Source organism: Pagrus major, chromosome 23 (assembly GCF_040436345.1).
Source record: "Pagrus major chromosome 23, Pma_NU_1.0".
In the NCBI taxonomy this organism is placed as follows: domain Eukaryota; kingdom Metazoa; phylum Chordata; class Actinopteri; order Spariformes; family Sparidae; genus Pagrus; species Pagrus major.
The window spans coordinates 27,157,974-27,173,443 of record NC_133237.1 but is presented as its reverse complement, the minus strand read 5'-3'; the positions used below and the strand labels follow the sequence as shown (position 1 = coordinate 27,173,443).

Here is a 15,470-nt window from a genome sequence, read left to right as displayed (position 1 = left end):
GTGACTGTATAAGCAATATGTCAAATCTGAACAGGAGTGCTATTCACAGAACGTGTCAAAAGCCAAAACCTACCGTGTACAAAGGAAACCAGAGGCGCTGACATGTTGATAGATGAATAGGAGGACTTATTGTGGATGAACTACTTGTTCATCCAGTTATTGGAACAACATTTGTACACAACTGATGTATGAGGCAAGCATTAAAATACCACTGCTTCAGTCAGTTTAATGGACAGCTGAAACAAAGAGGAACACGAGCGTGTTGGAGCTGCCGTGTCTCCTTTCATCTGAGCTCACTAAATAACTCTGCAGAAAAACATTCAATGTACAAATATGAAGTGAACAAGAACCACAGACACTTTATTTGGTTTTATCAACACTTTCATTTGAAAACCATCATGTGCACAATACAAAACAACTCATAAATAATAAATACACTAACAACAGTTCTGTCTGAACCTCTGCAGAGACATGTGACCTCATTTACAAAAGTGGATTTTACTTGATCATAAAGATCTTTTCCCACAACATGCTAAAGATTTGAGTGAAAATAGTAAGAACCAGAGAGTGAACTGAATTGTGAGAGTGATGCTGCAGATTTATTAAGGATGAAAACAGTTAGTTGCTGCTCTTACATGTAATCCTGCCGTGAAAACTACTGAAGGGATTTCCACAAAATTTGGTTGGAGGATGGAATAGACACCGTTAACTCTTGGAGTGGATCCGGACGAATAAACAGATCCAGGAAAGTTTTGGCGGAGGTATACGCTCTATGAACATCCACTCTAGTTTTTCTAAATGAGGCCCCACTGAGCAGAAGAAGGAAGTGGCTAGAGAGCAAACACAAAAAAACAAAACAAAACAGGGACAGACATTTTTCTTCACACTGAATAAAGAGGATCAGAGTTTACACAGTTATATAAAAGGTGAAGGTGTGGGCCGGGCCCGGTGTGGGCCGGGCCCGGTGTGGACGACGGTTCACACATGGTATCTGTACCGAGGTGGGATGAGGTGAGAGTTTGTCCTTAAAGGGTGTGTTAGTAGGGACGGCCCCGCCGCTCCTGTCTGCGGTCACCCCTGAAAAAAACACAACACATCGATGACATAATCATCATCCAGCCAATGAGCAGCGTCCACATGATGAACAGGTGTGTGTTGGGACAGTAAATGAGATGCTGATGAACAGTGAAACACATCCATGTGACTGTATCATCATTTCAACATACTCAGTTTTCATGACAAAATTATTTCAGACAAAACAAACACGGTGGAAACATGTCACAACTGATCCTCTTTATTCTTTAGTGCTGTATGTGTACTGTGACTGGCTGATTCCCTGCTGGAGAATCAATAAAGGTTTATATTTGAAGCTAACTTACAATTAACAGACGTGTTAGCTAACAAAACAAAGAGATCACAAAATGTATTAAAAGACATATTTGTACCATTGTCTCTGAACTGTGTTGTCTCTGTTGTGGAGCAGATTATGTTCTGACAGAGGAGCTTTAATAAAACTGGATGGTGTCACACAGCTAATGAGATACGACAGCTTCCTGGGTCAGCTCTGTCAACACCAACTTATTTATGTATTTGTCAGCAGTCAAATTTGCAGTCTGTAGTGTATTCACTGACGTGTAAATCCACTAATGCGTCAATTTCATATAAATGTATTGATTTCGCTGCAAGTTTGGGCCATTTTAAACGCTGCTGTGACCGTCCTCATACAGGCTTCAGCTGGACGTTTGTCCTCCGTCACTTTCATTAAAGTCACGTTAAGAACAGATGTCTTTACAAACCAGTGTGAACAGCAGGAACAATCACAACAACACAAAACTGTTTCATTCAACAAACAGCCATGTAAGTATTATTTACAGACAGACTAAATGTAGCCAGCAGGTGGAGAACGCAGTATTATAAACCTCTGATGTTTTGAACCAAAGTCGCCATGATGCCTTTTTGTTTGTGCTGTTTGTTTGAGTGTATCTCACCTTGCGTCCATCTTCCCAGGGCCGTATCCTCCCCGGTCGCCTCCTCTCCCCCCTCTGAAGCCCCCGCGGTCGCCACCTCGGCCCCTGAAGCCGCCCCTCTCAAACCCCCCTCTGCGCTCGCCTCCGTAACCTCCTGACAGCGACGAGAAACTTGGTCATGATTTATAAATCGCTGACAGAAAGTGCCACTTTTACTCCATTCTAATGACACACTTTTTTTGACCATCTCGAGTGGTATATAAAATTAAGGCTGCACATGTCTAACCTCTGTCCATCGGGGGCATCCCACCAGCATCCTCAGGTTTTGGCGCCTTGCACTGGTTACACTCGTTACGCCACGAGAAGTTCAGGTTGCCACAGTTGCTGAAGAGAAATAACACAAAACACATTCTAGAAAGTTTTTGCACAATTAGCTCCAAAATAACTTATATTTATATTTAGGGATGGGACAATAAAATAGTTTGTCGCGGATCACTATAAAAAACACTGAAATCTCATTATCGGGATAATCATGAATCGAGATAATCGTGAATATCCTCACCGTGGCTGAGGGCTCGGCTCGCATTTTGCATCCTCCACAAAAAGAGGTTAAATCTGACGTGTGTAAATAGTACAGACTCTAAACTAACGAACGACAGGGAAATTAGATTGCCACCCTATTATTTATGCAGGAAGACCTTATGATTTCTGATTACTTATTTGAGATTCTTTGTTTTTCACAAAAAAATGATGTGAATCCTCTCTGTGATGCAATACAAATATTTGTTTCCTAACAAAGTGTGAGGTTTAAGTGATTCCAGTATGTTAAAAGTGCAACATTTTGAAGATTATCTGGATGATATTCTGAATTGCGATTATGTTAGACAAGGTAATTGAGACGTGAAACTTTCATGTCATCACATGCCGAATTATATTTTGTTTGTGATCTGTTATGTGTTCTGTTACCAAAGCAAGATGTGTTGACAGTGTTTGCATAGTTGTATTAGGAATACAGTGCGTGCAAATGTACAAACATTTATTAAAAAGTGAGATTTGGTTGAGATCCTTGAATGAAAAGGACATTTCTTTTGAAAAAATGATTTGAAACAAGTTTCTATCCAGATCCCTCTGCAAGTGAGAAGTTCTGACTCACGGGTTTGAACATTTCCAGTCTCCGGCTCTCTGTTGGCCTCCTCCTCCTCCTCCTCCTCCTCCACCTCCTCCACCTCCTCCACCGCCTCCATTGCCTCCTGGGAACCCTCCACCTCGACCCCCTCCAAATCCACCCCGACCCATCGGCCCTAGAGCAAAGAACCAAACCAGTCAGATCTTCTGTCAGTGTAACCGGTGATGCCTTCACATTATTAATTATCAAGCGTTTACAGCTGTTGTAACTGCTTCTTGAACACTCAGACTTTTATCTGTACAGTAACCTTTGCATGATATAAGACAGACAGACTTGTGACTTCACAGATGAACACCACTTTTGTGATTTTGAAGCGTAAATTATGTTGCTAAAACTAAACGCACATGTTTTCTCTAAACTGATCAATGACGGACTAGTGAGTAGATGAGTCTCCGTGTTCGCTGTGAGGACGTTTAATGTCCCCGACAACCTCTGTAGTCTCATTTAGACACTTGTTAGCAACCGCTAACAGTTTTTAACACACGGAAGAGCTTTAAAATTAAACTGTGGGACATTTAATGATGGATTTTATGTTGGAGAACAAAAGCTGTAAATATCTTCAGCCTGTGGTAACCACACACCTTATTTCAGACATTTAGAGGAACATCAGTTCAACAAACTCTCAGACTTTGAGACGAGGGAACCAGATGTGCTAAAACGCTAACTGATTTCCAGGTTTAAGGACTACAGACTACACCACTCTGTGTTTCAAATGAGACAGGAGATTGTAAAAACATCGTACATAGCTATTACAAAATGATACTTTTTTTTTTTTTAAAAACAGGCTCACCTCCTCGTCCCCGACCTCCTCTCATGCCACCTCGGCCTCCAAAGTCAGCTCTGCGGGTGGCAAAAGACACCTTGATGGGATTTCCATTGAAGTCCTTACCTGTCGAGGACAGAAAGGAATCAGACGAGAAATATATGTGCTTTAAATCACAAAACGGACGAAGATGAGAAATAAGTACAAGCATACAATTTAATGCAATATAAGAAAAATGAAAATCTGACGAACTACAAAAGTTTGCAGTTCTGTCCTTTAAAGAGCAGAGAGACAGCAGCTGTGATCACCTTGTATGTAGGAATCAGTTTCTTGTGAAGAAAAAAGTTTTAAAACGAACGATCCACAATCTCATATTTAACCAAAATATTGCTAAATACACTGCAAATATAATGTCGTCCTGTCTGCGATCAAACATTAAGAGTTGTGAGCGCGCCAAAGTTTGATGAAGACAAACAACTCACCATCAAACCAGTCGATGGCGGCTTTAGCTGAGGGGGGGTCATCGAAGGAAACTGTGGCCTCCCCCTTCAGCTTCCCTGTCTCTCTGTCTGTGTACAGGTTGATCATGGGCAGGCCCGTCTTCTTGTTGACCTACGAGGACGGGCAGAAGGAGACAGGGACGATGCAGTGAGTGAATAAGGTCACATGATAGCACTTAAGAGACTAAAATAAGTGATCCAGGTGCAGAAATATGGGCAGATATTTGTGTCAGGGGGTAATGGAGCGAACTGGTCGTAGAAAATCTATTGTCTCAAACTTAGTAGTACGTTTCTGATTTTGAAATGCAAAATTAGACTGTAAACACAATGCATAAAGATACCTTAATGATCCCGATCTGCTTGAAAAAGTCTGCCACTGATTCAACAGTGTAGTCGTCTCCCAGGCCTTGCACAAAGATGGTGTTATTATCAGAGTTATCCTGGTCCTGCACTGTTGGAGGATAACAGGAGGAGATGTTAACACAGCAACAAGAAGCTAACACTGGGCATGTAACCGTTCAATGTTTAACTACCACTCTGTGTAGTTCACTTTCTGACCTACAGTAACTGACTGACACTGACAGAAAGTTGATTCTTTCAAATCAGTTTTATTTATATAGCCCAAAATCACAATCACATTGCCTCAGTGGGCTTTACAATCTGTACATCCTCTGTCCATCCTCTGTCCTTAGACCCTCAATTCAAGTAAGGAAAAACTTGCCATATTGAAAAAAATACGTCAGGTAATGAATAAGCGAGTTCGAGAAGTTGTTGCTGAAGATAACTGGGCTTTTTTCATGGTCTTGGTTGACGATAGCCTCGCATTTTTACAAGCGTCTGCCAACACTCAGCCACTGCTGCTGGGTACTGAATGGCTGAAAAATGTCTGGTGTGCACAGAGTATTGGGTGTTGTTGCTAGCAGGGAAAGAATAAAACAATACAGAACTTACTGAAGCCAGGCCCTCCATGTCCCGGCTCTCTCGGTCCTTGAGAGGGCAAGAAAACAGAAATTAGTTGTGGAAAAGAACAAATGATAAAACACATAAACACCAAACACGTACTAAAAATTCTTCATATAGTTTTATCTACTCCTTCCAAACACAACTGGACATGTATTAAGCTTCTAGTCACTCTGTGTGTACAGATATGATCTAACACCCCGTGTATTTGTCAGAAATAAAATGTACATTTTACCATCCTGTCTTTTAAACGTGTCATTATTTCATCACTTCTTTCATTTGCAGGAGGTGACGTTATCCCTGACATTATCTTTAAATCCCAGGAACAGGTGTACAAAACAAGATCGCCCACAATGAGATCCTACCTTGAAATTTTTGTGCATCAGGAAAACCACCATAATTCTCACATCATCACATTTCCTTGGTTTGGTTGTTTTTTTGATCCAACACGTAAACACAGCCATGTTTAACTCGATGACTCTTCATGCAGAGCCACACAGGTCAGGCTCCTGAACTCGATGTCTTTAGTTTATACGCTATAAATGATTTCCTTCACACAAACATTACCAACTCTCTGAACCAAACACTTTGCAACACCATCCCCTTTTAGAGCATGTACACCTTCAACTGTTATTACCTGTCCATTAATCATTCCTTTGTCTAGTTTTGGTTTCACACAGCTTAACAAAAGATTGTTGGAAATTGTCCCAACACACATCTTGGGAGTGTGACCGCCATGTTTGTCATTCTGTAAAAGTGACAGATTTCAAAGCGTTTTGTTACGCAGACTTAAAACCAACTTCCTGTGTAAAACACCTTCGACAATTTTTGTTGTGTTACATCCCATCACCTTTTGGTGGACAGGCTGAATTCTGCGTCATTGGCAGCATGATTTACCGAAGCCCAACCTCTTGCATCAACACAACTTTTGAATCACTCCCACAACCAATCAGGCGAGAAGTGACTGAAACCAGTGAACCTTTTTTCACAGCAACACAGAAGTTATTTAACTGATGATTCTTCTTTACATCGAAGAATGTTACTCAGTAAACTGACCAGAAAGCTTTTATCCCAGTATCACTGTCTTTCGAAAGTGATTTCACGTGTTTTTGCCACGTTACCATGACTGATATGAACAGCTAACTGGCAACAGGGAACTTATTTGAACGTCTTCAGATTAAATAAATGTACAACAAACGCGCCTGACATTAAAAATACAGAAGGAGATACTCATTTTCACCATGTGACCACGTTATTGAGGTTCTTTCTTCAAAGTACTCTCAGAAATAACACAGATCCATATGCCACCGTCTCCACACGCAGCCGTCTTTGGAAGATTATCAGTTGGTAACGTCACAACAAATATTCGATCCAACGTAATTGCCTTTGCCTCCTTAATATCTCACAGAAGAATTCCCTCGTTTACGTCTCAGCTATGTGGTATTCACGTCCATTTTAAAATTTGAAAAAATCTAGAGAGGCTCTTCTGATAGATTGTGTTCTCACTGGCCGTCATTAGTTAGTTACTTCAAACTGCTTTCTTTGAACTGTCTATAATAGCAGTTTTCCCAATAATCTGAACCGGCGGCTAACACTGCAACTACAAATTAAACAAAAAAAAGTTGTTCCATTACAAAACTGTTACTGTGAGTCTTTTTCCTCTTAAAAGGAACATCCTTATTTTATTTTATTTTCTGTCGGGAGGAGCATTTGGTGGTTAAATCAGCCCGGTACTCCTGTGGTGTGAACCCGGCCTAACACACGCTCATAATAATTAAAGCAGTTGTGTTGTTAACAACCTTTGTTTGTGGTTCGCTCAGACCACAGAGGGAGTCATGTGATTAAACTTAATACAAGCCGGTCTATTGTTGTTTCGTCACATTGTTTAAAACCAAAACCTTTTCCTTCCCTTTACAGCATCGGGTCGCTGGCACCTGATCAGATTCTACAGAAATCAAACCAGTTTTACTACCAATCTCATCTTTGAACAGTACGACCGAAACATCAGCGTTGTGTTATCCACTCATGTGTGACACTCAACCTGCATCATATTTGCAATATGTGTCATCCCATTCGTTTTTTTAAAATCACATTTCTTTTGTTGACTTGACACGCGAAACCATCGAACACAGCGAGTTTAATGACTCACAGAAGACAAACGCTCTGAACGCCCATATCATCCATTCAGATAACATCTGATCACACTAAGGTATAGCTGGGCATTATATATAAATTTATCATTATTGTGATGATTTTTAATATTGTCATATTGTGATAAGACAGGTGTTGTCTTTTCCTGGTTTAAAAGGCAACATTACAGTAATGTGATGTAGTTTTGTGAGCTTACCAGCCTGTTCTACTTGTTCTAATACTGACCCACCTGATCATTATATCCACATTACTGACGATTATTGATAAAAAATCTCATTGTGTTAACTTAATATGGATGACTACTTGTGCTAATATTATTTGGTCAAAAATATTGTGTTTTTGTCAACCATAACGAAGCCAGTGCGAAAGTAAGTTAATCCCCATAAAAGCCCATGTTAAAATGCTTTACGACAGAAACACACAATAATAAATAAATAAATAATTAAATGGTTACAGACAAAAAACGGTTTCGATCTCTATACCTAATTTAGGCCGTGGTCATTTTGAGTGACAGGTAGCCACCAGCTGTGTGCTCGGCTGCACCTCAGATAACTTGATCTAATCTTTGTGTGGGAACAGAGATAGCTTCTTAGCCTCAGCTAGCTTGGTAGCTTCCAGCTTGGTGGGCTTGTTTGACTAACTAGGCTTGCTTCAGCTCCACCTCTTTGCCAATTTGTGATTAGCTTGGAGTAAGGCGGAGTGGGGCACCGCCAAATGGCGCGGCCAGTACATCCAACATTGGGCTTCACCTTGGCTCTTCCGAACCCTGTGGGTGACGGCTGTCCATTATTTTATGCAGTCGACGCTCTTGTGATGTTATTTTAAGGCCACTTCACCCAGCCCGACACTGAGGGTTCCCACCTGCCAGGCTTCATCATGGAAACCACACGCTACCTCAGTGCGGCGGCATAAACAGACTTTTACTTTTACTTCAAACCATCTCTTAATTTAACAGCTCTTTTCACTCCCTTCACGCTTCATGTACACTGATCTCCCCTCCTTTTAACTCTGACCCTTCGAACTCAAACCTTTTTTATGATTGTGTTTTTTTTGTCACTTACCACCAAACTTATTGAATCCTCCACGATCGCCCATTCTGATGAGGAGGAAGAGAGAAACGACACACATTGAAGGCTGGTGCTGACAGCGATTTCTCTCAGGGGGTTGTGGGTAACCTTCACTCTCACAGTCTCTTAATTAAACCCACCCCTCTTCATCATTTGGCGCTTGTCCAACTGAACCCCTACTTATTCTCGCTCAGAGTCTCTTGGATGTACCTCGAGGTAAAGAGGCCAGTTTAAAGACCTTGTCATTTTTTTGTCACAAGCAGCTGAAATTTGCCATTTTTACCCTTCAAGTCTTTAAGTGACTTGTATACACCCATTTCATTTCATCAGATAACTTGATTTGGTGTCGATTAACCAACCCAAGCATCGATGCCTTTGATCCCTTCATGGATGCTTTTCAGGTCTCAGACAACCTTTATTCTTTACACAAATTGCAGCAAATCCAAAAACAGGTCTTTGTTGAGACTTTTCTCATGATATCACAAATTATTTTAAATAATTATTTTCTCAAAATTAAAAGAGCACTATTAACTGTCTGTAATCTTCCCCAATTTTGCAATTTCCCAAATGATGGCTTAAGAGCAGAAAGCCAGCCTGGAGAAAAGGTAAAAGCCTAGGAGAAGATTCAAAGATTGATTAAAGCAGAGTACGACACAGTGATGCTATCAGGGCTGGTTGGGAAGGTGGTGGTAACAGGTGAGAAAAGCAGGCGATGGTAATGTATCGTGGCGTGTTAGCGTGTGGGCAGAACCAGGACCACAGTCTACTTGCCACAAAACGACTCTTGTGAGGAGGAAAAACACCGTGTTAGCTTTGGACTTCACAGTGTGTAGACGCTTATGAGCCGAGTTAGCTGGATTTTTTTTAACACAACTTTCCAGCTGAATTTAGAGTTAAGGGCCATCCACAACAAGGACGATCACCATGATGATAACTACTGCCATCACAATGTGAACATCCACACTGAGGAACAATAACCAAAAAAACAAAAACAAAAACGTAAGACTAGTTTTTGATTGATTCATATGTTTTTATAGAAAAAAAAAACTGAAAAGCAATACGATAAATTTATAAAGACATTCTGAAAAAATTCTCACAATTCACACAAAAAAGGAATCAGAATCAATAAATATTAAAATCAATATATATTATATAATTATAAGCACTCCTGCAACATTATTTTGTAAAACCGTGTCCCTTAAATCAAGCTAACTGATGTTCCTGTCGCATCAGATGGATTTTGATTGGCTGTCAGTGTTTCTATGATCCATCAGATCACTCTGAAGGTGATCTCAGAGCTGTTGTTCACCACTGAACAACAGTTATCGTTATCGTTCTTGGTGTGGACGGCCCGTCAGAAGTCTGCCTTTAGTTTACACTTACACTTCTCATACTGTGCCTTTTATAAACAGCACAGGCGCTTCATGGTAACAGTGGAGGTGTGGTAGGACGCAAGCACCAGCCGCTATTTTACTCACACATGTTCCTCCGTTATCAAATCTTACACCAGCTCCATAATTATTTTACGTGCTCATTTCATGATGAACAACGCGTCGGCTGATAAAAGCTTCATGTCGTCCGCCTACTACAGACACTACTGTGACTGAGCTCTTATTATCGTAATGGTGGGGGAGGTGATTTTAATATAGTCCATAATGAATGAAAAACATACAATGAAATGAAAAACTAGTTTGTCTGTGACTTCATCACCAACATCATGACCTTACAAGAAACTACAAGAACCGCTACAAGAAAAACAAAAACATCAACTTACCAGTGTCTGCGTCAAGCTTTACTCATTCAATGCTGCTGTAATATTTCTGTTCTGGGATTCGTCTCGGTTCTGTCATGAATAATTTATTGGGTTTATTTAAGTTTGCCCCAACCTGTCAATTATCAACTTCTCTGTATTTATATATGTTTCTCTCTTAAGTCTGTTTAAGTTTACTAAAGTAAAAGCAACTCTTAAGCTGCACAAATGACTTCTCTACCTGTGTTTGTTGTGTTTAGTTGTTCTTTTTCATGTTCAACAGAGCTTCTTTGCAAAAAAGATTTTAATTTATTTTTTAAATAAATTCACTGTAGTATTGTGACATTGCTTCTGTTTATAACCTGGCTGTAGAAGTACCTGCAGCAGCACCACCATGCACCGTATACAACGCAATTCCCCCCCAAGGGATTAATAATTAATAATACAACCAAACCCTGATGAAATACCAGCATCATATAGTTAATGTTCCACTTCAGTTTAAACGGGTTTTTTTGGTTGTTGTTGCCTCTTTCTGCAGAGCGTTTACGATGAGACACTTCAGCAGTGCAGATGTTTGCTATTAAAAGCTTTAACCATAAAAGTTTACCGTCTGTGCCTGTAAGTTACATTTTGAAATGTTCACTTTTCCTTCATTCTTTCCCACATTATGGCTTTCTGTGATTTCTCCTGGGTGATGTTGCAGCACTTTCATTGGAGGATCCATTTTAAACGCTTTATATTAGTCACACAACTGCCCTCTTGCTTTTGGTGGTAATAATCATAACGACGTCTTTGGGGATATGATTTCTGACCAGCACTCAGCCACAGGGACCTTACACAGCAGACTCCAAACCCCGGCAGTATTTTACATGTCAACCGTGAAATTTTCCCCGTTTACAGACTCAGCTCATCGTTTAAAACACTGCCCTCATGTTTTGTTTTGAAACCAGAGCCCAGGTCTCTTTTGGTGGGCTCTGGGTGTCTCACGCTTTCAGATCAAGTATCAGAGGTGAGAATAGGTTACATGTGTTGCGTCCAGTAGGCCTGGCAACAAGCGTATCATGTCATCTTGATTTGAATATCGTGTTAATGCTTCATCTCCTTTACATGGTTTAAGTAAATGATTCCAGGCAAACCATATGTAAAAACTGCCCAAATGAGTTGCTGAATGTTCACAAGGTTTTCACTGATGAAACAGTGAACAGGGGAGCTGAAGGGACCAGGTGGTGGAGGAGCGGCTTCAGGGCACAAAGACCTCAGTGAGCATTGAGGATAAAGCTGAAGCTGAAACTGCTTAAAATAGCAACTTCATTAATTTCATAGCAAATCTCTTGCTTGAGTAATGGTTTTATGGGTTCAGTCAGGGTATTTAGGATGCCGAGTGCACTGACAGACCGGCGACACGTTTACAAACATGAAACTTTTTTGTTTTCCTGTAATTTGTCACCCTTCTGCCATCTCAACACATAACCTTGGTCGTTTACAGCACAATAACATCTGATTGAATGTGATGGAAGACAAATAATAATTTTGTCTGTATGTAATTCTTAATCTGCCACAGCTGTAAGGTGCTGGAAAAGCTTGGAAATGCACCTTGAAAATGCTTGAAAAGTGCTTAAATTGACTTACTTCCAAACCAGAGTATAGTATATAGAATAATCATGTAATTATTTAATACAGTTTGAATAAACTGAATTATTTTGCTTGTAACTATTTCCTTGAACACTTTGTTCAGAAAAAGAAAACGTTGTCTTTGCACCGTTACATTCTTGATCCTCTTCTAAATGTTTCAGCTCAGGAGCACGTTTGCTCGTTGGATCACCTCATTAGTTCAGAGAATTCACACAAATAACATATTTATCATTAATTATGTTTCAATTTGCATGTGATTGAGTAATTAACAGAGTGTAAATGACTCAGTTTTAATAAAAACACAGAAGAAGCTCACTGATGAAGCATTCACCGTGTAAATGCTGACACACAGCTTCTCCCTCTGTCGTGACCAGTATGTGTATCGATATGAGTGATTCTTGCCCTGGGATGGTTTGTAATGGATCAGATATAACTTTGCGTTATTACCCACATATCCACAGAATCTGACCGCAGTGCAACTCTGGAGACTCTGATCTAATATGTATGTATGTGTTCACCTGGGAAAGGTGCATGCACGGCCCTCGCCTCTGAAAACAAACAGATTTGTGCAGTCGTCGCTGCAGACGGAAGATGTTTAATTGCTTTGTGGCAATTTAAGAATCCCCAGGATTCATTTTCCTCAAAAGCAAGAGGGAGGGAAATGTTGTCCCATCAGCACACACCGCTCATTTGCTTTAGCATGTAGCTACGATTGTAGCTTGCTCTTATTTTTTGTAACCGGAGGTGAGGAAAACATTTACATGCATCACTGTACTCAGATTCAGTACGCTTGATGACACTTACCCCATGCCTCCTCGTCCTCTTGGTCCACCTCGGCCACCTCGGTCAAAACCGCGATCATATCCGCCACCACCGCGACCTCCGAATCCACCCCCACGGCCCCTGCCGCCGCGGCTGTCCTGACCATATCCTCCATCAGGACCACCGTACCCTCCACCTCCTCCGCTCAATGGTGGGCTTTCGTCTCCGTATCCTGAGAGAGAGTTGAGACAATCAGACCCTTCTGAGAGCTTTTCTAACAAACAAGCAGTTCCTGTGACACTTGTTATGTCTGTGATTATCCCCAGATCTAAATTTGCATGATGTTGTACACATCTTTGTCCTCTGTCAGTTGTCAACTTTGTTTCCCAAAAACAAACACACAGCCTATACATTAAAAATATAAACTTATGCCTGACCTCCGCCTTGACCGTACTGGCTCTGCTGACTGTAGCTCTGTGGAGGGGGGGTGTTGTAGCTTGGAGGCTGGTTGTAGTGACCTCCTCCATGTTGGGATGGTTGTTGGTGGCTCCCGCTGCCTCCGTAGCCACCAGACTGACCTCCACTGCCGCTGTAACCACCACCACTCTGTCCACCACTCAGTGGCTGGTTGTAGCCAGAAGTCGGTGAGCTGCCATCATAGCTGACGAAGGAAAGAATCAATACAAATCATAAAGCTGAGTTTGTAAATACAAAATAGAAAAGCAGAAGCTGACGGTGGCTCACCCTGAAGAGGATGAAGGAGGAGGCTGCTGCTGGTTGTACCCAGAGAAGGATGACTGCTGGTTGTAGCTCATGTTGGAGGGCTGGTTGTTGTTGTAGCCTCCAGAACCGTAGGACTGACCAGAATGACTATAACCACCTCCACCACCGCCGCCGCCGCCGCCCTGGTTAGAAGACGGAGAACCGTATCCTCCTGGGAAAAGACAGGAGATAGGACATGTAGTCAAAGTATAAAACTATACAACAACGTGTGACTGACAGGCTGACGGAGGCTTTGAACAGTTACTGAGTCTTCTTCTACCTGACGGGGGCTGACCATAGCTGCCGTATCCTCCCTGGCTGTAGGAGCCAGGGCTGCTGTCAGAGCTCTGGTTGTAGCCTCCGTAGCCCTGCTGGCTGTAACTCTGTCCAGAAGACTGACCGTAGCCCTGGTTAGCACCACCACCTCCACCTCCTCCACCACCGTAGGACCCATAGCTGCAAGAACAAACAAACAAACATGAACACACTATGCATTGAGAATAAGCACTTTCCCATAACTTTCAAGGATAAACATACTCATTATAAGGAAAGATCTGAGGCACTCAGGAGGGTAATGATTAAAACGCCTTTATTAGTACACGGCTAGTCTAATAAAAACATGCCAACGCGTTTCAAACACACTTCGCCCTGCTATGATGAGTGAATGTCTGCTGTCACCCAGTCGTAAAAACACCCAGGTTAAGAAACTCTAGTTTATGATATTGTAGTACTTACCCCTGAGAGGATGCTTGGGAATAATCTGTGGTACAAACAAAATGGAGCGTTAATATATATATATATTATTAATATATAGTAGTATAGTAGTAGTATAGATAGTAATAGGGTCAGGGTTAGGGGAAGACATTAAATCAGTTGGATGTGCTGTAGTCTAACCAAACAGATATTATATGAGGCAATAATGTCATTTATTATTAAATAAAACCTTCTAACGAGCAATTAACCAGAAATCAAATCAGAAACAACAGCTGGAGCCAGATTGTCTACAAACACGCTGTCTTGTAGCGTTGAGTTAACATGATAAAAACATACATGTGTTCAGTATAAGCTGACATTTTAAACATCATCCTGTCCCCGTCACCTGCAGCGGCAGCCAGGGGACCGAGAGGCGGGTCCGCCTCCCGAAAACGGGTCAGTGGCACAGGCGAGCTCAGCTAGCTGTTAGCACGGAGCTACATGCTAACTGAGCCGGCAGCCGGCCGAGCGGTAACGGTCCGTCAGTGTTAGCTAGCCGGCAGGTTCACCTCCAGTCGGTGGAGGGTCGCTATGCGGTCTTTCTGTATTATAACCGAGTAGCTAGTTTGAAAATAAAAAAAACCGCCCGATCTTTACACGGAGAAGATGAACAAATAACGAATAACTCACACTAATCGACCTCAACGTTAACTGTTAGCGAGCTGTTAGCATCTCGTCGCTAGCTAGCCACCGGTGTTACCTAACGCTACATCTCCGTGCAGTATTTTCTAATATCAGCTAACTAGCTCGCTGTTAAAAATACCGATTGCATTAAAGAGAAGTTCGTTGTTTTTCTTACCGTTAGACGCCATTTCGACGTACGAGAAACAGCCTTTAACTGTAGAAGAAATGTATCGAGCAGCTGTTTATGGACCGAGCCGAGGAGGAGGAGGAGGAGGAGGAGGAGGAAGATGGATGCAGCGGTCCACGCCTGCAGTTCCTCCTGCGACCACACGGGGGCGACAGCGTCCCTGTGTTCTCATCAATGAAGGTCCAGAGCCAGAACTTCAGCAGAACTGAGCCCAGAACACCCTGAAGACTGCAGCATGAATAAATGCATTTATCTGCATTCTGACTGACCAGTAGTGGCTTACAGTCTGAACAAATATGACACATTTTGAAATACATTTATTAAACTTATTTAAACTTATTTCTATGCTAAAAAAACCTTAGTGACCTGAGTAACACTTTATAATAACCACCATTAATAATTGGTA

General features: G+C 41.6%; 1 protein-coding gene across 1 annotated transcript; it reads right to left on the bottom strand.

Moving 5' to 3' along the window:
* Positions 1-359: 359 nt before the first annotated feature.
* On the bottom strand, positions 360-15,273 carry fus (FUS RNA binding protein). Its single transcript, XM_073494392.1, has 15 exons — positions 15,053-15,273; positions 14,236-14,260; positions 13,781-13,956; positions 13,483-13,672; positions 13,176-13,399; positions 12,781-12,970; positions 8,589-8,623; positions 5,368-5,403; positions 4,758-4,867; positions 4,399-4,528; positions 3,944-4,042; positions 3,121-3,268; positions 2,254-2,351; positions 1,989-2,121; positions 360-1,077 (listed from the first exon to the last, which is right to left on the bottom strand). The coding sequence occupies exons 1-15, from the start codon at positions 15,063-15,065 to the stop codon at positions 1,038-1,040; spliced, it is 1,647 nt and encodes a 548-aa protein (XP_073350493.1). The 5' UTR covers positions 15,066-15,273; the 3' UTR covers positions 360-1,037.
* Between the last annotated feature and the right edge of the window lie 197 nt (positions 15,274-15,470).